Source organism: Aquarana catesbeiana, linkage group LG13, assembly GCF_042186555.1.
Source record: "Aquarana catesbeiana isolate 2022-GZ linkage group LG13, ASM4218655v1, whole genome shotgun sequence".
NCBI classification, from domain to species: Eukaryota; Metazoa; Chordata; class Amphibia; order Anura; family Ranidae; genus Aquarana; species Aquarana catesbeiana.
Genome location: NC_133336.1, coordinates 4,175,844 through 4,200,439, shown reverse-complemented (window position 1 = coordinate 4,200,439; position 24,596 = coordinate 4,175,844). Strand labels below are relative to the sequence as shown.

The 24,596-nt window shown below is 48.4% G+C and overlaps 1 protein-coding gene across 1 annotated transcript; it reads left to right on the top strand.

Annotated features, from left to right (window-relative positions):
- The first annotated feature begins 162 nt into the window (after positions 1-162).
- Positions 163-21,892, top strand: GMFB (glia maturation factor beta). The gene is made up of 7 exons (XM_073610205.1): positions 163-304; positions 7,449-7,545; positions 8,466-8,515; positions 13,728-13,779; positions 16,562-16,642; positions 17,675-17,748; positions 19,541-21,892. Exons 1-7 carry the CDS (start codon positions 302-304, stop codon positions 19,610-19,612), a joined length of 429 nt encoding a protein of 142 aa, XP_073466306.1. The 5' UTR covers positions 163-301; the 3' UTR covers positions 19,613-21,892.
- The last annotated feature ends 2,704 nt before the right edge of the window (positions 21,893-24,596 follow it).

Below are 24,596 nucleotides of genomic sequence, written 5' to 3'. Positions count from 1 at the left end.
GATAAACTCCAAATAAAATGTTTCGTTTATTTTTTTAGAAGACACGTGACAGGAAATCAATGTTTACAGTTTACAGCCGCGGCAGAGTCGGGAGTCGCCCTTTTCAAAGATGGCGTCAGCGATGCTAAAGAAGAAAGCCCCGCCTTCTTGCAATGATAGAGGCGCGGCTCCGCCCACTGCTGCGGGCTCGGCTCTCTGATTGGCTGGGGTGGGAGTCACATGACGCCCCCTCTCCCTCCTTCCTCACCGGGTGTTGGCTGAGCAGTCAGGCGGCGGCCAGACCGGAGAATCGTCAGCGGAGATGGTGAGTGTGGGGGGAGGGGTGACCGGAGAGGTGTCTCCGCCCCCCTGAGGGCTGAAAACTTCCCTGATATCATCCCCGCCCCCACCGGGGAGATTCTCCTCCATCCACCGGGTGTAAAACCCCATCCCGGCCTGCAGGGGGCAGCACCGCCACTCCTCTCCATCCAGATCAATGTCTACCCCTCCCCCATCATCAGTACAACCCTCCCATTTATATTATACACTGTGATGTCATCACTGGGCCTCTGTGCTTCTCTATGCAACACAGGCAGGTCATGGCTGGTGGGAGGAGCCAAGAGAGACTGCAGACGTAGTACAGGAGATGATCAGAGACTGCAGATATAATACAGGAGATGATCAGAGACTGCAGACATAGTACAGGAGATGGTCAGAGACTGCAGACATAGTACAGGAGATGATCAGAGACTGCAGACATAGTACAGGAGATGATCAGAGACTGCAGACATAGTACAGGAGATGATCAGAGACTGTAGACATAATACAGGAGATGATCAGAGACTGCAGACATAATACAGGAGATGATCAGAGACTGCAGACATAGTACAGGAGATGATCAGAGACTGCAGACATAGTACAGGAGATGATCAGAGACTGCAGACATAGTACAGGAGATGGTCAGAGACTGCAGACATAGTGCAGGAGATGGTCAGAGACTGCAGACATAATACAGGAGATGATCAGAGACTGCATACATGATACAGGAGATGGTCAGAGACTGCAGACATAATACAGGAGATGATCAGAGACTGCAGACATAGTACAAGAGATGGTCAGAGACTGCAGACATAATACAGGAGATGATCAGAGACTGCATACATGATACAGGAGATGGTCAGAGACTGCAGACATAATACAGGAGATGATCAGAGACTGCAGACATAGTACAAGAGATGATCAGAGACTGCAGACATGATACAGGAGATGATCAGAGACTGCAGACATAGTACAGGAGATGATCAGAGACTGCAGACATAGTACAGGAGATGATCAGAGACTGCAGACATAGTACAGGAGATGATCAGAGACTGCAGACATAGTACAGGAGATGATCAGAGACTGCAGACATAATACAGGAGATGATCAGAGACTGCAGACATAGTACAGGAGATGATCAGAGACTGCAGACATAGTACAGGAGATGATCAGAGACTGCAGACATAGTACAGGAGATGATCAGAGACTGCAGACATAGTACAGGAGATGATCAGAGACTGCAGACATAGTACAGGAGATGATCAGAGACTGCAGACATAGTACAGGAGATGATCAGAGACTGCAGACATAGTACAGGAGATGATCAGAGACTGCAGACATAGTACAGGAGATGATCAGAGACTGCAGACATAGTACAGGAGACGATCAGAGACTGCAGACATAGTACAGGATGAGGTGTCCCCCATTGGAAGATCTCCCCTCTATTCCTGTTTTTATAATAACTGTAACATTTTGGGTTTCACATCACTTCCTGTCACCAGTATAAATGGCACCCCATGTGACCTCTCAGCTGACCCCTCCCCCCTCCTGTCTGGTCTCACAATACACGATGTTCAGGAAGATTTATGTTGATAGAAGAAGATCGGAGGAAACCACTTTGTTTCCATATTAGTTACTTTGTTGTGTTCATCTTTCTTTTATTTTGCGGTTTGGATCATCTGGAAATGTTTTTCTTTTTAGCCAGGGAAGTCTTCCCAGTGCTTCATTCCAGTGACGACTCTGCATAGGGCCCGCATAGGGATCACATAGGGCCCGCATAGGGATCACATAGGGCCCGCATAGGGCCCGCATAGGGATCACATAGGGCCCGCATAGGGATCACATAGGGCCCGCATAGGGATCACATAGGGCCCGCATAGGGATCACATAGGGCCCGCATAGGGATCACATAGGGCCCGCATAGGGATCACATAGGAACTGCATAGGGATCGCATAGGGATCACATAGGAACCGCATAGGGATCACATAGGAACTGCATAGGGATCACATAGGAACTGCATAGGGATCGCATAGGGATCACATAGGGCCCGCATAGGGATCACATAGGAACCGCATAGGGATCACATAGGAACTGCATAGGGCCCGCATAGGGATCGCATAGGGATCACATAGGGCCCGCATAGGGATCACATAGGGCCCGCATAGGGATCACATAGGGCCCGCATAGGGATCACATAGGGCCCGCATGGGATCAGACTTTAAAGCAGAACTTCAGTATCCTTCTTTATTGGCTCCTCCCCCTCCCCAGCATTATAGGGTGTGTTGAAAGGTCCGCTTTCAGTCCCTGTCCAAAGAGGAGGCCTCTGTGCCTGATCAGGGCTCAGTGATTGGACGGGGAATGGCACATGGGAGGGCTTAGAATGTCACAGATGTCCGGCCCCCAATTGTAAAGTGAAGCTGGTATCGGGGAGGTGCACAGGGGATGAAATTGGGGGGTCTCATAGGAAATACTTCTATTATTATTTATTATTATTTATTATTTTTATGTTATATTGGAATGTGAAATGCACACTGTTTGCTGTCATGTACCCTCCTCTATGCACAATGGGAAACAGAACCTGGGGGGGGCTACATTCCTACATATAGGGGGGCCAAGGCGGGGGGGGTTACATTCCTACATATAGGGGGGCCAAGGTGGGGGGTTTACATTCCTACATATAGGGGGGCCAAGGCGGGGGGGGTTACATTCCTACATATAGTGGGGCCAAGGCGGGGGGGGTTACATTCCTACATATAGTGGGGCCAAGGCGGGGGGGGGTACATTCCTACATATAGGGGGGCCAAGGCGGGGGGGTACATTCCTACATATAGTGGGGCCAAGGCGGGGGGGGTACATTCCTACATATAGGGGGGGCCAAGGCGGGGGGGGTTACATTCCTACATATAGGGGGGCCAAGGCGGGGGGGTACATTCCTACATATAGGGGGGCCAAGGCGGGGGGGGTTACATTCCTACATATAGGGGGGCCAAGGCGGGGGGGTACATTCCTACATATAGGGGGGCCAAGGCGGGGGGGGTTACATTCCTACATATAGGGGGGCCAAGGCGGGGGGGCTACATTCCTACATATAGGGGGGCCAAGGCAGGGGGGGTACATTCCTACATATAGGGGGGCCAAGGCGGGGGGGTTACATTCCTACATATAGTGGGGCCAAGGCGGGGGGGTACATTCCTACATATAGGGGGGCCAAGGCGGGGGGGTTACATTCCTACATATAGTGGGGCCAAGGCGGGGGGGTTACATTCCTACATATAGGGGGGCCAAGGCGGGGGGGTTACATTCCTACATATAGTGGGGCCAAGGCGGGGGGGTTACATTCCTACATATAGGGGGGCCAAGGCGGGGGGGTACATTCCTACATATAGGGGGGCTAAGGCGGGGGGGTACCTTCCTACATATAGGGGGGCCAAGGCGGGGGGGGGTACATTCCTACATATAGGGGGGCTAAGGCGGGGGGGTACCTTCCTACATATAGGGGGGCCAAGGCGGGGGGGTACATTCCTACATATAGGGGGGCCAAGGCGGGGGGGTTACATTCCTACATATAGGGGGGCCAAGGCGGGGGGGGGTACATTCCTACTTATAGGGGGGCCAAGGCGGGGGGGGTACATTCCTACATATAGGGGGGCCAAGGCGGGGGGGGGTACATTCCTACTTATAGGGGGGCTACATTTCTACATATAGGGGGGCCAAGGCGGGGGGGTTACATTCCTACATATAGGGGGGCCAAGGCGGGGGGGGTACATTCCTACTTATAGGGGGGCTACATTTCTACATATAGGGGGGCCAAGGCGGGGGGGGTACATTCCTACATATAGGGGGGCTACATTTCTACATATAGGGGGGCCAAGGCGGGGGGGTTACATTCCTACATATAGTGGGGCCAAGGCGGGGGGGTTACATTCCTACATATAGGGGGGCCAAGGCGGGGGGGTTACATTCCTACATATAGTGGGGCCAAGGCGGGGGGGTTACATTCCTACATATAGGGGGGCCAAGGCGGGGGGGTACATTCCTACATATAGGGGGGCTAAGGCGGGGGGGTACCTTCCTACATATAGGGGGGCCAAGGCGGGGGGGGTACATTCCTACATATAGGGGGGCTAAGGCGGGGGGGTACCTTCCTACATATAGGGGGGCCAAGGCGGGGGGGTACATTCCTACATATAGGGGGGCCAAGGCGGGGGGGTTACATTCCTACATATAGGGGGGCCAAGGCGGGGGGGTACATTCCTACTTATAGGGGGGCCAAGGCGGGGGGGGTACATTCCTACATATAGGGGGGCCAAGGCGGGGGGGGTACATTCCTACTTATAGGGGGGCTACATTTCTACATATAGGGGGGCCAAGGCGGGGGGGTTACATTCCTACATATAGGGGGGCCAAGGCGGGGGGGGGGTACATTCCTACTTATAGGGGGGCTACATTTCTACATATAGGGGGGCCAAGGCGGGGGGGTACATTCCTACATATAGGGGGGCTACATTTCTACATATAGGGGGGCCAAGGCGGGGGGGTTACATTCCTACATATAGGGGGGCCAAGGCGGGGGGGTTACATTCCTACATATAGTGGGGCCAAGGCGGGGGGGCTACATTCCTACATATAGGGGGGCCAAGGCAGGGGGGGTACATTCCTACATATAGGGGGGCCAAGGCGGGGGGGTTACATTCCTACATATAGTGGGGCCAAGGCGGGGGGGTTACATTCCTACATATAGGGGGGCCAAGGCGGGGGGGTTACATTCCTACATATAGGGGGGCCAAGGCGGGGGGGTTACATTCCTACATATAGTGGGGCCAAGGCGGGGGGGTTACATTCCTACATATAGGGGGGGCCAAGGCGGGGGGGTACATTCCTACATATAGGGGGGCTAAGGCGGGGGGGTACCTTCCTACATATAGGGGGGCCAAGGCGGGGGGGGTACATTCCTACATATAGGGGGGCTAAGGCGGGGGGGTACCTTCCTACATATAGGGGGGCCAAGGCGGCGGGGGTACATTCCTACATATAGGGGGGCCAAGGCGGGGGGGTTACATTCCTACATATAGGGGGGCCAAGGCGGGGGGGGGGTACATTCCTACTTATAGGGGGGCCAAGGCGGGGGGGGGTACATTCCTACATATAGGGGGGCCAAGGCGGGGGGGGGTACATTCCTACTTATAGGGGGGCTACATTTCTACATATAGGGGGGCCAAGGCGGGGGGGTTACATTCCTACATATAGGGGGGCCAAGGCGGGGGGGGGTACATTCCTACTTATAGGGGGGCTACATTTCTACATATAGGGGGGCCAAGGCGGGGGGGGTACATTCCTACATATAGTGGGGCCAAGGCGGGGGGGTTACATTCCTACATATAGGGGGGCCAAGGCGGGGGGGGTTACATTCCTACATATAGTGGGGCCAAGGTGGGGGGGTTACATTCCTACATATAGGGGGGCCAAGGTGGGGGGGTACATTCCTACATATAGGGGGGCTAAGGCGGGGGGGTACCTTCCTACATATAGGGGGGCCAAGGCGGGGGGGGTACATTCCTACATATAGGGGGGCCAAGGCGGGGGGGTACCTTCCTACATATAGGGGGCCAAGGCGGGGGGGTACATTCCTACATATAGGGGGGCCAAGGCGGGGGGGTTACATTCCTACATATAGGGGGGCCAAGGCGGGGGGGTTACATTCCTACATATAGGGGGGCCAAGGCGGGGGGGGGTACATTCCTACTTATAGGGGGGCCAAGGCGGGGGGGGTACATTCCTACTTATAGAGGGGCCAAGGCGGGGGGGGTACATTCCTACATATAGGGGGGCCAAGGCGGGGGGGGGTACATTCCTACTTATAGGGGGGCTACATTTCTACATATAGGGGGGCCAAGGCGGGGGGGTACATTCCTACATATAGGGGGCCACATAAAACAAATGTAGCCCCCTCTAACAGGAAGTTGGATCTCAGCAGAAAAAAAAAGGGGGGGGGGGGAGACTTGGAGTGGTTGAGATGAATAGGAAGGACATTTCTGAGCTCAGAGTACATATTGGAATAGATTTATTTGGTGTCACTTTAAATTTGGGGTCTGATGGCTTCAGGAGTTGCCCAACTATACAAAACCCCTTTCCTAGGAGGTACCCAGGAGGCGGGATCTATGCTACAAATGAACCAATCAATTAATCCAAAAAAAAAAAAATACAGTTGTAGCCTCATCCATGGAGCCCTCCTGGGCTGGTCCACGACAACCAGCCCACCGTTACCATCCCCCATTGTTTTCCACCATCCTACCAGAAGGGGATCTTCCTTGTCATAAGGAGTTGACTCTTTTCTTATCAGAGCTCATGGAGGTTTAGATGTCTGGAGGAAATTTGTCACTGTCAGCCATAACTCTGCCACTGATTTGTCAGCGGGGTCCGAGAACTAGGAACACGCCCAGGTGAGCAATGCTAGTTCTCTGCTGCAACATTAAAGGCATAATCCACCTTTTGTAAATAAGTAATACTGTACATCCACCCACAATCATGAAACCTAAAACTTCTATTTATTACATTTTTGTAATTAAGCCTGGAGAGCATTGCAACCACAGTCGGTGTATCACAGGTGCATTGCTCAGGTTCCTGCACACCCCTCCCCCTCCCCACCCGGATCAGGTGTGTATGAAGGTGGCTGGAGGAAGTGTCTCTGAAATACAGCGGTGAGGGAGCAGAGATAACCAGCCTGCCCAAACTACAGGACTTGTAGTATTGTTTACAAACATTGCATTGCTCCGCCCACACTACAGGACTTGTAGAATTGTTTACAAATCTTGCATTGCTCCGCCTACAGTACAGGACTTGTAGTATTGTTTACAAACATTGCATTGCTCCGCCTACACTACAGGACTTGTAGTATTGTTTACAAACATTACATGGCTCCGCCTACACTACAGGACTTGTGGTATTGTTTACATGGCTCCACCCACACCACAGGACTTATAGCATTGGTTACAAATGGTTGACTCCGCCCACACGGTTGCAGTAAAATCAAACCACAACTCCTGCTTGGGCTTTTTCGATCTTGTCCCCACACAAATTCTAAGAACTACATGAATAATTTTATATAAGATTTCGCAGTACGAGTTCCTCATATTTTGTCCTCCTTCCGCAGAGTGAGACCCTGGTTGTGTGTGAGGTGGACGAGCAACTGGTGGAGAAGCTGAAAAAGTTTCGTTTCCGCAAAGAGACCAACAATGCCGCCATTATCAGTGAGTGACCTCCGATAATACAAACCTGCGTGTCGGGATATTTATATATTTTTTTTTTTTTACACGCTGTGATCGCTTATAACAGAAATAATCGCTGTTCTAAGCAGTCATTTCTTAGGAATGAGCCCATTCAGTGTATATTGTTGTGATTAGCTGTGATTGGCCGGGTCTGCACCATGTGATCACTGTGACCAATCGCAGCGATCAACACAAAGAGTGGAATCCATTCATTTTGTACAATTGCCATGTAATCTGTTATTGGTCACAGCAATCACATTGGGCCGGTAGACAGATCTATGTCTGTTGGACGCAGCAGGTGATCGATCGTGCTGCAGCATGGCCCAATTCTGGGAGGACTTTTATATGACATCTTCACAGAATGAGAGAACTCCAACCTGGTCATCATAGTACAAGCAGATAAATCTATACAGTATATACATATATATACATACACAGCCCCCCCCCCCCCCCCCCTCCTTATGTCACCCACATGTTATATGATCAGTCAGTATCTGCAATCTGGTGTCCAGCATAATTCAATCCACTTCCTCTGAGCCCAGGTTGTGCTGGATTCCCCCCCCCCCCCCCCCCCCCAGACTGTGACTGAACAGTGGAAGGAGAAGCAGTACATTGATGAACTCATCTTTCTATCAATCTGCTCTCTCCTCCTATCAGCGTGCTTCTTCTCAGCACATGACCTGATTGGCTCCTTGAGCTGCTTCTCTGTCTTCCAGTCTGTACAGGGGTTGCAGGAGGCTGATCCCAGGTCACATTCGGCTACTTTACATCTTGTATTTAAAAAAAAAAAATAATAATACATTTGATATATTAATTTGTGACCTTTTATATCTCTCTGATGTTGCCGTGTGATGCACTGTCCGGGGTGAATTGCTGATTTGTGTCTTCTGGTTCTTTTGCAGTGAAAATAGACAAAGACCGACGTCTTGTGGTGCTGGAAGAGGAGCATGAGGTCAGTCCTGTCATCGATCGGTACCAGTCCCTATGTTTTGGTTTTGTTGGGGGTGGGGCGGGAGCCCTCGGTTATGACGCGCCGGTGACGTCACCAGCTGCTTCCAGGGTCATTTTCTCCTAAACGGAGCACGTTTTAGGAGATATTCATTTCGAGACCGATACCGAGCATTTAGGCAAGTACCAAATGCTCCCGATGCCAGATCCGGTACCTGGAACCGGAAGTCGGCGGGCGGACAGGGGGCGGAGCGGAGATCGGTCTGGTGGCAGTGGAACACGAGGGTAAGCTGGCCAGGGCAAGGTTGCAGGGCGCCGCTGCATATTTCTTCCACAACGGTGACTGGAGCCGTCACATTCGGTACAGGAAGTGACGTTCCGTGTCTCCGGAGGGTAAACATCACGACGCCCATCTTGGTACACCCTGCACTCGGCTGCGGTAAGCCAGTAGCAGACATCTTGTTACACCCAGCCCATTTAGTTCAGGCTGGGTGTAACAAGATGTCCACTGATGGCTTACTGCAGCCAAGTGCAAGGTGTACCAATATGGGCATTGCAGCATACTTAACTAGATGTTAAATGATATGACTGATGAGGGGCAAGGAAGGATTTTGCAATGCTATATCCTCTCATCATTCATGTCATTTATTATGCAATTGCCAATCAGTGCTGCCTATCAGTGCCCATTCATGCCGCCTATCATTGCCCATAAGTGCCGCCTATCAGTGCCATATATCTGTCAGTACCCATCTATCAATGCCCATCTATCAGGTCCCATCTGTCAGGGCCTATAAGTGCCATCTATCAGTGCCCATAAGTCCCACCCATCAGTGCCAGCCACTTATCAGTGCTCATAAGTGCTGCCTATCAGTGCCCATCAGTCAGTGCCACCTATCAGTGCCCATTAGTCAAACTGTCACATGACATTAAAAAAAGTATCGGTAATCGGTATCGGCGAGTACTTGAAAAAAAGTATCGGTATTTGTACTCGGTCTTAAAGTGGTATTGGGACAACCCTACCCACAAACCTATTATAGGCTTGCCTGTAGGTAAAAATCACAAAGCAGGTTTTTCTACCGCTTTAAGACGTGGAAAATTCGGGATCTCCTGATAACAAGCCAAGGTCAGGTAGACCAAGAAAGATTGCAGCCAGAAGACTTGTTCGAGATATACAGAAAACCCCCCACAGGTAACTTCAGTTTGTTAGTTCTCACATGGATGCATTGAGCAGGCTACATACTGAGCAATGGGGAGCAGAAAAGAACTGTCAAAAGGCCCGCGTAACAAGGTAATGGAACTTTACAAAGATGGGAAAAGGATATAAAAAGATATCCAAAGCCCTTGAACATGACAGTCAGTACTGTTCAATCACTTATTAAGAATTGGAAAATTCGGGGATTTCTGGATGCCAAGCCAAGTTCAAGTAGACCAAGAAAGATTGCAGCCACAACTGCCAGAAGAACTGTTCAGGATAGAAAGACCCCCACAGGGGACCTCAGGAGAAATACAGGCTGTTCTGGAAAAAGACGATGTCTCAAGGAGCCCAATATGACAGAAAGAAGCCTTTACTGCGCCAACGCCACAAAAAAGCCCGGTTACAATATGGCCGACAACACCTTGGTTACAATATGGCCGACAACACCTTGACACGCCTCACAGTTTGTGGCACACTGCAATTTGGAGTGAAGGCTTCTTTCTGGCATGCTTAATTTGATACCTCGACAGTCAGGGGTGATCGGTGCTGCGCTGGGGAGGAGTTACAATCTCCCTTTATAGATTTCAATAAAGCAGCTGAAAGCTGTTTCTCCTCCTCTCCCTCCCGCAGCTTTCAGCTGCTTTATTGAAATCTATGCAGGGAGATCGGTGATTGTAACCCCCTCCCCCCCCCCTCAACGCTGCACTGATCACCCCTGACTGTCCCCCCATACCCTTCTCCAGTCCCCCTCCTGTCCCCGATCTGTCAGGGTGGAGAGCAGAGGAAGGAGCCGGTAAATATGTCATTTACCGGCTCCTTCCTTTTCCCAATGCAGAGTCAGTGATCACTGACTGTCCATTCATGACTGAACATTGTAAACTATGTGTTCCGATGCTTCAGTTTATGAATGGAGAGGAGCCTCTGTCTCCCTTCCATTCATCTTCAATGCTGAGGCTGCAGAGAAAGGGACTGGGGAATCTGTGTCCTCAGTCCCTTTCCATGTCTCAAAAGCGAGATGTCAGCAATCTGTTAAGACGCCTGATAACTCACAAAAACCACCACCCAACAGGGCTAATGATTAAAAAAAAAAAAAAAAATAATCAAAAAATAAAAATGAAATGAATGAATATTGAAAAGGTTAAATTGTAAATATAATAAAAAATAAATTAAAAAACACACTGACACCATCCAATAACCCCCCCCAAAAAAAAGAAAGCATTGTAAAAAAAAAAAAAATTGTAAATAAATATAAAATTATTAAAAACTACTGACACAGTCCCCGTGTCATCAGTGCTGCATATTAGTGCCGCTGTCACATGACATTAAAATAAAAAAAAAGGATCGGTAATCGGTATCGGCGAGTAATTGGTACTAAAAAAAAGTGGTATCGGGACAACCCTGGTTCTTTTTTGCTCCCCGTGGCTCAGTATCCAGCCTGCTCAGTGCATCCACGTGAGAGATCGACTCTTCATCAGGGCCGTTTGGGGGATTTCTGTTATCTTTTAATATTTAAAAAGGAGCCAAATAACTATGTGATAATAAATGGCTGCATATCATCACGATTCAAAAAATAGGACCGTTTTTCTTGTCATGATCAGTCAGATTTTCATTATCAAAAAATTTAACCATTTCTGACAGGGGAGGCAAACTTTTGCGCACAACTGTATGTGTGTGTATATATAGCATATCCGGAAAGTATTCACAGCGCGTCACTTTTTCCACATTTTGTTATGTTACAGCCTTTTTCCATAATGGATTAAATTCACTATTTTCCTCAAAATTCTACAAACAATCCCCCATAACAACAACGTGAAAGAAGTTGGAAATCTTTGCAAATTTATTAAAAATAAAAAACAAAAAAATCTCATGTACATCAGTATCACAGGCTCCTCCCATGTACATCAGTATCACAGGCTCCTCCCATGTACATCAGTATCACAGGCTCCTCCCATGTACATCAGTATCACAGGCTCCTCCCATGTACATCAGTATCACAGGCTCCTCCCATGTACATCAGTATCACAGGCTCCTCCCATGTACATCAGTATCACAGGCTCCTCCCATGTACAGAAGTATCACAGGCTCCTCCCATGTACATCAGTATCCCAGGCTCCTCCCATGTACATCAGTATCCCAGGCTCCTCCCATGTACATAAGTATCCCAGGCTCCTCCCATGTACATAAGTATCCCAGGCTCCTCCCATGTACATAAGTATCCCAGGCTCCTCCCATGTACATAAGTATCCCAGGCTCCTCCCATGTACATAAGTATCCCAGGCTCCTCCCATGTACATAAGTATCCCAGGCTCCTCCCATGTACATAAGTATCCCAGGCTCCTCCCATGTACATAAGTATCACAGCCTTTACTCAATACTTTTGGTGAAGCTCCTTTGGCACCAATTATAGCCTCAAGTCTTTTTGAATATAATACTACAAGCTTTGTACTCCTATTTTTGGGCAGTTTCTCCCATTCTTCTTTGTAGGACCTCTCAAGCTCCATCAGGTTGGATGGGGAGGGTCGGTGCACAGCCATTTTCAGATCTCTCCAGAGATGTTCAATCGGGTTCAAGTCTGGGCTCTGGCTGGACAACTCAAGGACATTCACAGAGTTGTCTCGGAGCCACTCCTTTGTTATCTTGGCTGTGTGCTTAGGGTCGTTGTCCTGTTGGAAGAAGAATGTTCGCCCCAGTCTGAGGTCCAGACTCCTCCTATGTATTACAGACTACATGGGAGGAGCTTGTGATACTTATGTACATGGGAGGAGTCTGTGATACTTCTGTACATGGGAGGAGTCTGTGATACTTCTGTACATGGGAGGAGTCTGTGATACTTCTGTACATGGGAGGAGTCTGTGATACTTCTGTACATGGGAGGAGTCTGTGATACTTCTGTACATGGGAGGAGTCTGTGATACTTCTGTACATGGGAGGAGTCTGTGATACTTCTGTACATGGGAGGAGTCTGTTATACTTCTGTACATGGGAGGAGTCTGTGATACTTCTGTACATGGGAGGAGTCTGTGATGCTTCTGTACATGGGAGGAGTCTGTGATGCTTCTGTACATGGGAGGAGCCTGTGATACTTATGTACATGGGAGGAGCCTGTGATACTTATGTACATGGGAGGAGTCTGTGATGCTTCTGTACATGGGAGGAGTCTGTGATACTTCTGTACATGGGAGGAGTCTGTGATGCTTCTGTACATGGGAGGAGTCTGTGATGCTTCTGTACATGGGAGGAGTCTGTGATGCTTCTGTACATGGGAGGAGTCTGTGATGCTTCTGTACATGGGAGGAGTCTGTGATACTTATGTACATGGGAGGAGCCTGTGATACTTATGTACATGGGAGGAGTCTGTACATGGAATTTGTTTCCTTTTTTATTGTTAATAAATTTGCAAAGATTTCAAACAAACTTCTATCACGTTGTCATTATGGGGGATTGTGTAAAGTAATTATTCCTGCGCTATCATGTACAGAAAGACGGAGCAAATAGAAAAGCTGCCTGCACCCATTAGTTGGATCATTATGGGGGATTGTTTGTAGAATTTGGAGGAAAATAATGAATTTAATGAAGTTTAGAATAAGGCTGTAACATAACATAATAGGGAACCGTTTACGGTTTGGCACTGACCGTTCTTATACAAAATACTTTATTGATCCCAAAGGGAAATTGGGGAAATTGTTATGAAACCTGTTTTGGGTGTTTGGCAGCAGACTGGTCTGTATCTGTAAACGGTGAAGATCAGGAACACACCCCATGGGGTCTACAAGACTTAGCTCGGTTCCTGGGTGTGCTGTGCCATGCCCGGGGAATATTTCCATCACTGTTGGCGACGGGTGGCAGCTGCATGCTATCAGTAGGACACTGTGCGTGTTTTTGTGCAGCTGAGACATGCAGAGCTATGATTAAATTATCCAAACGTTTCACCAAATCCCCGGGGCCAATCCAACTCTGCAATTACTGCACCCAGGGACCTGCCCTGCTAATTGCTGCTGTTTTCTCTCTTTTCTCTGAGCAGGGGATTTCTCCAGATGAGCTGAAAGATGAACTACCAGAAAGACAGCCCAGATATCCTTTTTACCCCGTGATCGGCGGTGATCGTTTCAAGCATGTGCTTGAACTGTGTACAGGTCTGTGGTTGTTGCCCCTGGCTCATCTTCTCCCAGCCTCTATCCCTTGTTATTAGTTGATGACCCATGCATCATAATGATGGGCCAGTGTTGAGGAAGGGAGGGTTGTGGGCCCCAGCTAGTGACCTCAGGAGTTGCTATCAGTCATGGGAAGTGGCTCCAGTGACCACATAAATTGGTATCGGCCATTTGAAGTGCCTCTAGTGACCTCAAGAATTGGTTTTCAACCATGGGAAGTGACTGCAGTGACCACAAGCGTTGGGTTCAGCCATGAGAATTTGGTTTCAGCCATGGGAAGTGTCTCAAGTGAGCTTGAGAGTTAGTTTCAGCCATAGGAAACCACCCCAGTGACCACAAGAGTTGATTCCAGCCACATAAAATGGCTCCAGTGACCACAAGAGCTGGTTTGGGCCATAGGCAATGGCTTCAGTGAACACAGGAGTTAGTTTCAGCCACAGGCAATGGCGCCAGTGAACACAGGAGTTGGTTTTGGCCACAGGCAATGGCTCCAGTGACCACGGGAATTGGTTTCAGCCAAGGCAAGGCTCCAGTGACCACAGGAATTTAGTTTTGGCCACAGCAAATTTTTGAATTTTTGAACATTTGAAGTGGCTCCAGTGACCTCAAGAATTGTTTTTTAACCATGGGAAGTGGCTGCAGTGACCACAAGCATTGGGTTCAGTCATGGGAAGTGTCTCAAGTGAACTCAAGAGTTAGTTTCAACCATAGGAAACCACCCCAGTGACCACAAGAGTTGGTTCTGGCCACATAAAATGGCTCCAGTGACCACAGGAGCTGGTTTTGGCCACAGGCAATGGCTCCAATGACCATAGGAGGAATTGGTTTGGCCAAGGCAATGGCTCCAGTGACCACAGGAATTGGTTTTGGCCACAGGCAATGGCTCCAGTGACCACGGGAATTGGTTTCAGCCAAGGCAAGGCTCCAGTGACCACAGGAATTTAGTTTTGGCCACAGACCATGGCTCCAGTGACCACAGGGACTGGTTTTGGTCACAGACAATGTGTCCTGTGACCAAAGGTAATTTTTGAATTGTTGAACACTTGAAGTGGCTCCAGTGACCTCAACCATGGGAAGTGGCTACAGTGACCACAAGCGTTGGGTTCAGCCAGGAGAAGTGTCTCCGGTGACCACAGAAGTTGGTTTCAGCCATGGAAGTGTTTCAAGTGAACTCGAGAGTTAGTTTAAGCCATAGGAAACCACCCCAGTGACCACAAGAGTTGGTTCCGGCCACATAAAATGGCTCCAGTGACCACAGGAGCTGGTTTCAGCCACAGGCAATGGCTCCAGTGACCACAGGAGTTGGTTTTGGCCACAGACCATGCCTCCTGTGACCACAGATAATGGCTCCAGTGACCACAAGTTGGTCACTATATCCTCATAGGAGTGCTATGTATTTTTGGGGTCGAGGTGTATATTGCAGCACAACCTAAATTGTATGCAGACATCTGATGGTGTCTCCTGCATACATATGCTTGGACTGCAAAGGTAATAATATACATCAAATTCCTGCCCCCCCCCCATTCCCAGCTTTGCTGCATTGCAAGAGTTAATTTCTTGTGTTGCCTAGGAGATTTCAGAACAGGCGCTATAAAATACCTTACATCCTGCTTTGGCTGTCTCCATTGCTCTCCTCCTTTTCCCGAAGCTCCAGATTGTGGTGGAAGCTCGGCATCATCACACACAATACAATGACATTGACTCCGTATCTCACATTTTGGAGGCTGGAAGGACCCTGACGGAGCAAGAAATATGGTAAGTATTTCCTCCTCAATCCTCTGCCGTAGATATAACGAGGAGTTAACCCTTATAGGGCGTACACACGGTCGGACTTTGTTCGGACATTCCGACAACAAAATCCTAGGATTTTTTCCGACGGATGTTGGCTCAAACTTTTTTTGTCTACACACGGTCGCACAAAGTTGTCGGAAAATCCGATCGTTCTGAACGCGGTGACGTAAAACACGTACGTCGGGACTATAAACGGGGCAGTGGCCAATAGCTTTCATCCCTTTATTTATTCTGAGCATGCGTGGCACTTTGTGCGTCGGATTTGTGTACACACGATCGGAATTTCCGACAACGGATTTTGTTGTCGGAAAATTTTATCTCCTGCTCTCCAACTTTGTGTGTCGGAAAATCCGATGGAAAATGTCCGATGGAGCCCACACACGGTCGGAATTTCCGACAACACGCTCCGATCGGACATTTTCCATCGGAAAATCCGACCGTGTGTACGGGGCAATAGAGTTTTGCTTTAAAGTGAACCTGTCATTGCAGAATATTAATGTTTGTAGAAGTGAGGGCTTTTCAGAATCCCATCGCAGGGGATTTTGGTTTGGCTATGCAGTAAATGTGGAGTCATGGCTTGCTGTGTCTATGGAGGGTGGAGGGGGTTGCATTCTGTTGAAAACATGCAGAATGTTGGACCCCATACACACTATTAGATTTTCTGCAGATTTTTGTCTTCAGATTTACCAAAACTATATAATATGAGGTTAAACCTTAAGAGTTTCAATTTGTACGCCATCAGGCCGGCCCTCGCACTACATGGTTTTGGTAAATCTGAAGACAAAAATCTGCAGAAAATCTAATAGTGTGTATGGAGTTAGATTCCACAGCAGTGGGTATATTTTTGTTCATGCTCGCCGTATTCCAAACATTTTTTTTTTGTGTTTTTATCTTCCTTAATCTTGGCTTACATTCATAGTGTACAGTTATAAATACCAGCATGAAGATGGAAGGGTCTCGTACCCCTTGTGTTTCATCTTTTCCAGCCCTGTAGGTAAGTCCAGCCCGGAGGGGAGGGGGGGGGGGGGCTTCATTTTACCTGCATGTGGGGAAGCAGTTGGGCAGCAGAGGAGCCACCCGAATTCTTCCACCTGACAAGTGAGCCCGGCAGAGCTAACTGTAGAAAAACTACCTACCCGGGGCCCAGAACTGCATGTTGCGGGAGTCCGGCGATACAAATTGTGCGTCCCTGCAACAGTGAATTGGCTGACAAAAGCCCAGGCGCCAGGACGCAATTTCTAGTCACCATGACGACCTGGCGTCTGGGTCCTGCGATACCCAATGTGACCCAAGGCTTGTGAACACCTGACCATCAGCCCCTATATGAGCTTGTTGAACATCCCGTTCCAAAACCATGACCATTAGTATGGAGTAGTCCCCCTTTGTGGATCCGGCATCCTCCACTCTTTTGGGAAGGCATTCCACAAGATGTTGGAAGGTGTCTATTAATTGGGAATTTGGGGGGGGGGGGATTGTACCCATTTATGATGTCAGGTACATTGTGTTGGATGAGAAGACCTGGCCCACCATTGGCATTCCAATTCATCCCAAAGGTGTTCAGTAGGGTTGAGGTCAGGGCTCTGTGAAGGACACTCCAGTTTCTCCACCCATCACACCTATATAAGCTTAATGGACATCCGTTCCAGAACCATGGCCATTAGTATTGCATTACCCTCCTTTTGGTACTATACCATCTTCCACTCTTCTGGGGAGGCTTTCAACAAGATTTTAGGGGGTGTCTGTGCCCATTTGTGAGGTCAGGTACTAATGTTGGATGAGAAGATGGCATGTTATCATGATTCCATTTCTTCCCTGAGGTGTTCAGTAGGGTTGAGAATGTGGAGGTGGGTGAGGAACGCCATGCATGAATATGAGGTTTTGGAAACTCCAGCTGGTTGGAGAACATTTATCACTTTATTAGCATTTCACCTGAAACACACTGGCCAAGTTTTTCTGTTAAAGTTCTATTGAGTCATTTTCTCCTTGCGTAATGACTGGACAGTAATTTTTTTTTTTTCTAACCTAGGCTGCAAGCCAGAACAGCAGATGATGTACGCCGGCAGCAAAAACAAACTTGTTCAGAAAGCCGAACTCACAAAGGTAAATTGTCTGCATGTGATTTTTTTTCATGTTTTATTTTATCATTCGATTTCAGATAATTCACCAGAAATGGTCAGTCCTGGGGTGTAGCGGTGTGCTCTAGAAACAATATTAAAGCCTCAATTCACTGCATGTACCCTATGGGCAGAGTCTGCACCCCCCCCCCCCGGACCCCCCAAATCTCTGGCCTACTGATATGTAAATGTTGACGTTCTCTGAGTGAGTCGGTGGCTGGCCCCTCCCTTCTGCAGCTCTCTGGTGCTTCTTTGAAGTGATGAGAAGCGTCATAGGAGTGCAAATCATTTCATGGTATAGTCTTGTATTGTAGAATGTTAATACATTGGACGGTACCAGGGCTTTGTGTTCATTGTAACAAGAAAAAATATTTAAAGCTGAAGTCCTTGCATAGTTACGTTGCTCCAGCTTGGGACAATGGAAGTCTACATATACCATACCTGGAGGGCCTAGACTGGGACAAAGACACAGAGCTGGTCCCCCGCACTGCAACGCAACCCCATCAACTGCTGCCCCCCCCCCCCCCCCTAAAAGATCCCCACCCCAGCTACTGCCCTCTCCTACCACTGACAGACCATACGCCGCACACTGCATCAAATTGGTCTGCATGGCTGTCATCCCAGAAGGAAGCCTCTTCTAAAGATGATGCACAAGAAAGACCACAAACAGTTTGCTGGAGACAAGCAGACCAAGGAGATGGATTACTGGAACCATGTCCTGTGGTCTGATGAGACCAAGATAAACTTATTTGGTTCAGATGGTGACAAGCGTGTGTGGGGGCAACCAGGTGAGGAGGACAAAGACAAGTGTGTCTTGTCTACAGCCAAGCATGGTGGTGGGAGTGTCATGGTCTGGGGCTGCATGAGTGCTGCCGGCACTGGGGGTCTACAGATCATTGAGGGAACCATGAATGCCAACATGTACTGTGACATACTGAAGCAGAGCATGATCCCCTCCCTTCAGAGACTGGACCGCAGGGCAGTATTCCAACATGATAACCACCCCAAACACACCTCCAAGACCACCACTGCCTTGCTAAAGAAGCTGAAGGTAAAGGTGATGGACTGGCCAAGCATGTCTCCAGACCTAAACCCTATTGATCATCTGTGGAACATCCTCAAATGGAAGGTGGAGGAGCGCAAGGTCTCTAACATCCACCAGCTCTGTGATGTCATCATGGAGGAGGGGAAGAGGACTCCAGTGACAACCTGTGAAGCTCTGGTGACCTCCATGCCCAAGAGGGTTAAGGCAGTGCTGGAAAATAATGGCGGCCACACAAAATATTGACACTTTGGTCCCAATTTGGAGATTTTCACTTAGGGGTGTACTGACTTTTGTTGCCAGCGGTTTAGACATTAATGGCTGTGTGTTGAGTTATTTTGAGGGGACAGCAAATTTACACTGTTATACAAGCTGTACACTCACTACTTTACATTGTAGACAAGTGTCATTTCTTCAGTGTTGTCACATGAAAAGAGAGAAGAAAAGATTTACACAAATGTGACTGAGGGGTGTACTTACTTTTGTGAGAGAGATAGAGAGAGAGATAGATATATATATATATATATATATATATATATATATATATATATATATATATATATATATATATATATATATATATATATATAATACACAGTTGAGTGTGGGCATGTTGTTTTCTTTTTCTTTTTTTTATTCTTTATGTAACGTTTTATTTTCTCTGTCACAGTTGTAAGCGCAATAAATATTTTTGACTTTTTTTTTTTTTTTTTTTTTTTTTTTTTTTGTCTTGTAGGTATTCGAGATCCGGAACACAGAAGACCTCACCGAGGAATGGCTGAACGAGAAGCTGGGTTTTTTCCACTAAACTCTATTTTTCTATGTCGGAGCCCAAAGTATTCCCTTTGTACTTCTTAATTCTCCATTTAGACAAGATGTCCGCCCACTCGCTGAGCGTCTGCGCTGCAAACGTGCAGAGTTCCTTAAAATAAACCGGCGGCTTAACTTCTTCCCAGCCACCCACCCCCTCCACCCCTGCCCGCAGAGCCGCTCAGAGGGAAAGAAATATATATATAGGGGGATGGGCAACCTTGGGGGGGGCACCATGAACTAGGGAGGGGACCACAAGTGCCAGCAGGCCTTACCAGATGGTGGAGCCAGCTGTGACTTGTAGTTCCTCTGACACGTTTCCCATGTAATCCTGGCCAGACTGGAGCTCCATGTTTCTGTTCTGGATTTTCTACCACAATGTACCTTTTTACCTCCATCCTGTATGGATACTTTGTGTATTATTTATGGTGCAGCTGGCATACCTGTGCTGTGATTTGGTGACACACAACTCCTGGTCCTCAAGCCTCCCCCCTCAGTGTTTGTGGTCCCCTCCTAGGAGGGGCAAAGCTTTATTAAAGTTGAAATCTGGTAGACTTTCAAAAACAGCTCACAGATGGAGGAGGCGGGGCAGTGATGTCATACCTCGTCCAATCAGAGAACACTTTGCATTTATTTAGAAAGTGCAAGGTGTTCTCTAAGTGACAGCCAACCTTCTGTATTCACATCTCAGCATGGGACCTGGAAGCTAGTGGAGATCACTGTAGTAGCGGTGTAGTAGCAGTGTCTACATCAGGGATATGCAATTATCGGACCTCCAGCTGTTGCAGAACTACAAGTCCCATGAGGCATAGCAAGACTCTGAGAACCACAAGTCTGACACCCAGAGGCATGATGGGACTTGTAGTTTTGCAACAGCTGGAGGTTCCACTAATTGCACATCCCTGGTCTACACCATGGGAGCTCAACCTGTGGCCCTCCAGCTGTTGTGGAACTACAAGTCCCATCATGCCTCTGCCTGTGGGAGCCATGTTTGTAACGGTCAGCTTTGCAATGCCTCATGGGACTTGTAGTTTTCGCAGAAGCTGGAGGGACACAGGTTGAGCACCCACGGTCTACACAGTGATTTCCTTTTAGAGCAGGGATATGCAATTAGTGGACCTCCAGCTGTTGCAGAACTACAAGTCCCATGAGGCATAGCAAGACTGACAGCCACAAGCATGACACCCAGGGGTAGAGGCATGATGGGACTTGTAGTTTTGCAATAGCTGGAGGTCTGCTAATTGCATATCTGTGTTCTAGAGGGATCCCACAGGTATGATATATACATAGTTGGTCCAAGCTGTAACTATGTAACCTTCTCCATACCTGGAACTCTTCTTTAAACCTCCTGGGGAGCCTCTGAGCGGAGAAGTTGAGCGCCATCACTGTATCTGTTACCCAACATGTGACACAATGTGATCTCCACATGGAATATCCCGCTAGTGAACATAATTGGAGTGTTTATCGGACGTCCTGCTTCACCTCAAATGTTTTTTTTACAGGAAAAGGGACCAATTCCATTATCGTTGCGTGCGAAATCCGGATCATTGCAGAGCTTGTAGGTTTTCCCTGTAGAAGTCGTATTCTATCCTACAACGTATTCTGCCACCACTTTATATTCCAGACATGGATTTGTATACTGTATGCTAGGGGGGAGCCGGAACTCCAGCTGTAGTGAAACTACAAATCCCATCATCCCTCTCCCTCTGGGAGTCATGCCCGTGGTTGTCAGTCCTGCAATGCCTCATGGGATTTGTAGTTTCATCACAGCTGAAGTGCTGAGGTTACCTATCCTTTCTGTATACAATGTCTATATTTAATACGTAGAGTACAGAGAAGCTCTATGGAAGTGGGGGTGGGGGTGGGGGGGGGGCTCATTCACATGGGCATATGTTTATTTTCTGCATGGAACACAGAGCTAGCAGAAGACTCCGTGTAAAAAATACACGCCTACCGAACTAGTGTTTAGACACAATGGGGGGAGATTTACTAAAGCTGGTGCAGCTCTGCATAGTAACCAATCAGCTTCCAGGTTTTAGTCCTCGTTCACACTGAATGCGGGTTTGAAATTGTGCGAGTTCGGGGGGGGGGGGGCGATTCGAAAGACATCTGTGCGGGGGGTACATGCACAGATGTCTATTTAAATCCCTCCCCCCCCCTTAAGTGCAGGAACTACTTTTGGAAATCGGTGCGGTGCCCCAAAGTCGGCGTCGCACCGATTGCTACAGCGCTGTTTGCCGGTGTTCTGCCGAAAACTCCAACTCGCCAAAATCTCCAATCACATCACTCCCGATGACTCTACAGCAGCAATAATTGGAGATTTGAACGAGCTGGGCTGTTTTGACAGAACGGCAGCAGCGTATACAGTAGGGTACACCAAATAACGAGCGGACATTGTTAGTCCGCCCATAGGCGTGCGCACAAGGTGTGCCGGATGTGCCTGGGCACACCCTATCCGCCCCATGTGCATTAGCAATATCTAGGGGCAGCACCAGGTAGGTGGTTGAGGGTGCCAGTGGCCAGTGTAAATGCCCCCATTATGTTAAATGCTAGGTTCAACATTAGGAACACCCGTATTTAGGGTGTAATGTAATATGCTCCCAATCAACTGTCACCCACCACCTGTGACAGCAGGTGACATGCATGTGTGTTTGAGCTTTGGGGTGCACACTCTAATGCAGTAGGCTGCGCACACCTGAGTCTGCCCCCATACTAACCAACAACATGGCCGCCTCCCAGGCAGAGACAGCTTTTTTTCCCTCCTTACCCCGTGTTCTGCCAAAACAGCCAACTTGTCTGTATATGCTACTGCTACTGTACTCTACTGTATATGCTTCCAATGCAATACTCCCAGCGCACACGTTCCTGCACAAACGGCTGTATCTTAGATTGGGTGCTGAAATGACCGACTGCAATCATGAGAAGGAAGTGTCACCAGCACACCAGGATCTCCAAAATTGGGTCCAAAACTTTAATCACACAGTATCAAAAAAATAAATAGAAGCGACGCTTCGGAGCCACGCAGGACTCCTTCATCAGGCATGTGACCAGATGAAGGGGTCCTGCGTGGCTGCGAAACGTCGCTTCTATTTATTTTTTTGATATTATGTGATTAAAGTTTTGGACCCGATTTTGGAAACCCTGGTGTGCTGGTGACACTTCCTTCTCAGTACTGTATACGCTGCCGCCGTTCTGTGAAAACAGCCAACTCGTCCAAATCTCCAATTATCGGTGCTGGAGAGTCACCGGAAGTAACGTGGTCGGAGATTTTGGCGAGTTTGGATTTTTCAGGCAGAACACCGGCAGTGGGCTGTGATTTTTGGCATGTGATTTGATATGTCAAATCGCGCCGATGTGGGCGGGGGAGGGGGGGCTTATTGTCGAAGCTTTATTGAACAAGCTGAAGTAAGAAGCTGATTGGTTAAAATGTGCAGCTGCACCCGATTCGGTTTGCTCCCGTTTTAGTAAATCTCTCCCATAAAGTTCTTTTGTTTTATTGCAATAAATGAGTACACTTGTACATGCATATGCGTTTATTCACGTACGCTCGAACGATTTACAGATCTGTGTGGCCATGGAATGCGACTGTTTCCTACTTTTTTTTTTTTTTTGTGCGCGACTGAACGCAGCGCACATTTTTGCATGTAGACGCAGCAGTGTGTGTTTGGGCTCAATGACCTCGGCACCCCAGATGTTTTGGAACTACATTTCCCATGATGCTCAGGCACTCTGCAGTGTAGTTGAGTATTATGGGAAATGTAGTTCCAAAACATCTGGGGTGCCAAGATTCGCCATCACTGCTGTAGGTAATGCTAAAACGGAAAGAAGCCGCACTTCAATCAGCACAAGTATCAGAAAGGGGGGGGGGGATCGAGAACTTCCTCCCAAGGCCGTGCCTCGGACTTGATTCATCCCACCCACAGGGCTTGGTGATGGGGGGCGAAACGCACCATGGGCGTGGCCTGGGAGGCCATTTTCAATTGACCCCCCTATATGATATTTGGGCTGATTGGAGTACGGCATCTTTCCCTTCCAGCGTTATCTATTGGGTTTCAATAGGCTCTGTGGATGCCGACACCCGCAGCACAGGGCATCACCGGAGCTTTGCCAGCAGCGCTCTAAGCTACTTTTTAGATGCACCAAAAACAATACACTGTGTGCATCTAAATGCTGCGTGGTTTTTTTCTGCCTGTGTGAATGAGCCTCTTAGAGGACTCCTTTATCAAAGTATCTGAAAATGGAGCCAACATGTTCATTCGATCGTATAAGGGTGCGTCAGGACAGTCTGTGTCACTATGAGGGGGGCAGGGACAATCCTCCACCTAAAGGGACCAGCCTGATCATCTCTCATTCCTTCATCCTCCAGTGAAGGTTGGAAGTTCTGCTCCCTGCAGGTTCTGGTGACACCATTGAGTCTCATTTTAGGATCTTTGGGAGAGCTGAAGATGACAAATCTTACAAGAAGACGATCCAGAACCGAGCGGTCGCCCATTCTTATGAGATTTTTGGATCCTGGGCTTTCCCAGGATCCAGCGAGAAGCCCATTGAGGTCACCCTTTGCCTAGAGGAGGAAGCCCGGGTCCGAGGTAAGTATTTTTTTTTTTTTTTTTTTACATTTTATCAATTCTTGGATTATTTGGGTCCAGAATATACAACCGGCCAGTATATCTTGTCATAGTATTGAGTATTGAGCCTGAGGTCATATTCTTTCACTCGTTTTATATACAGTTTTCATCTCCATGAACAGCACCTGCCATTCCATGACCTAAGGGCGGCCATTTTTTTTTTCTCTATTCACCCCATAATCAGAAGTCCTCTTGCTTTATCAAAGGCTCCTTCTGGGTGATCCCCAAATTCAAACTTCTCCTGCAGGCCCCTATTAGGGCGATGTAGAATCTCATTGGTTACTGTAAGGCAATGCCATTGGCCTCACCCCCCCCCCCCAAACACAGCAAACACAGATCTTTCTGGCTCAGCTGGCA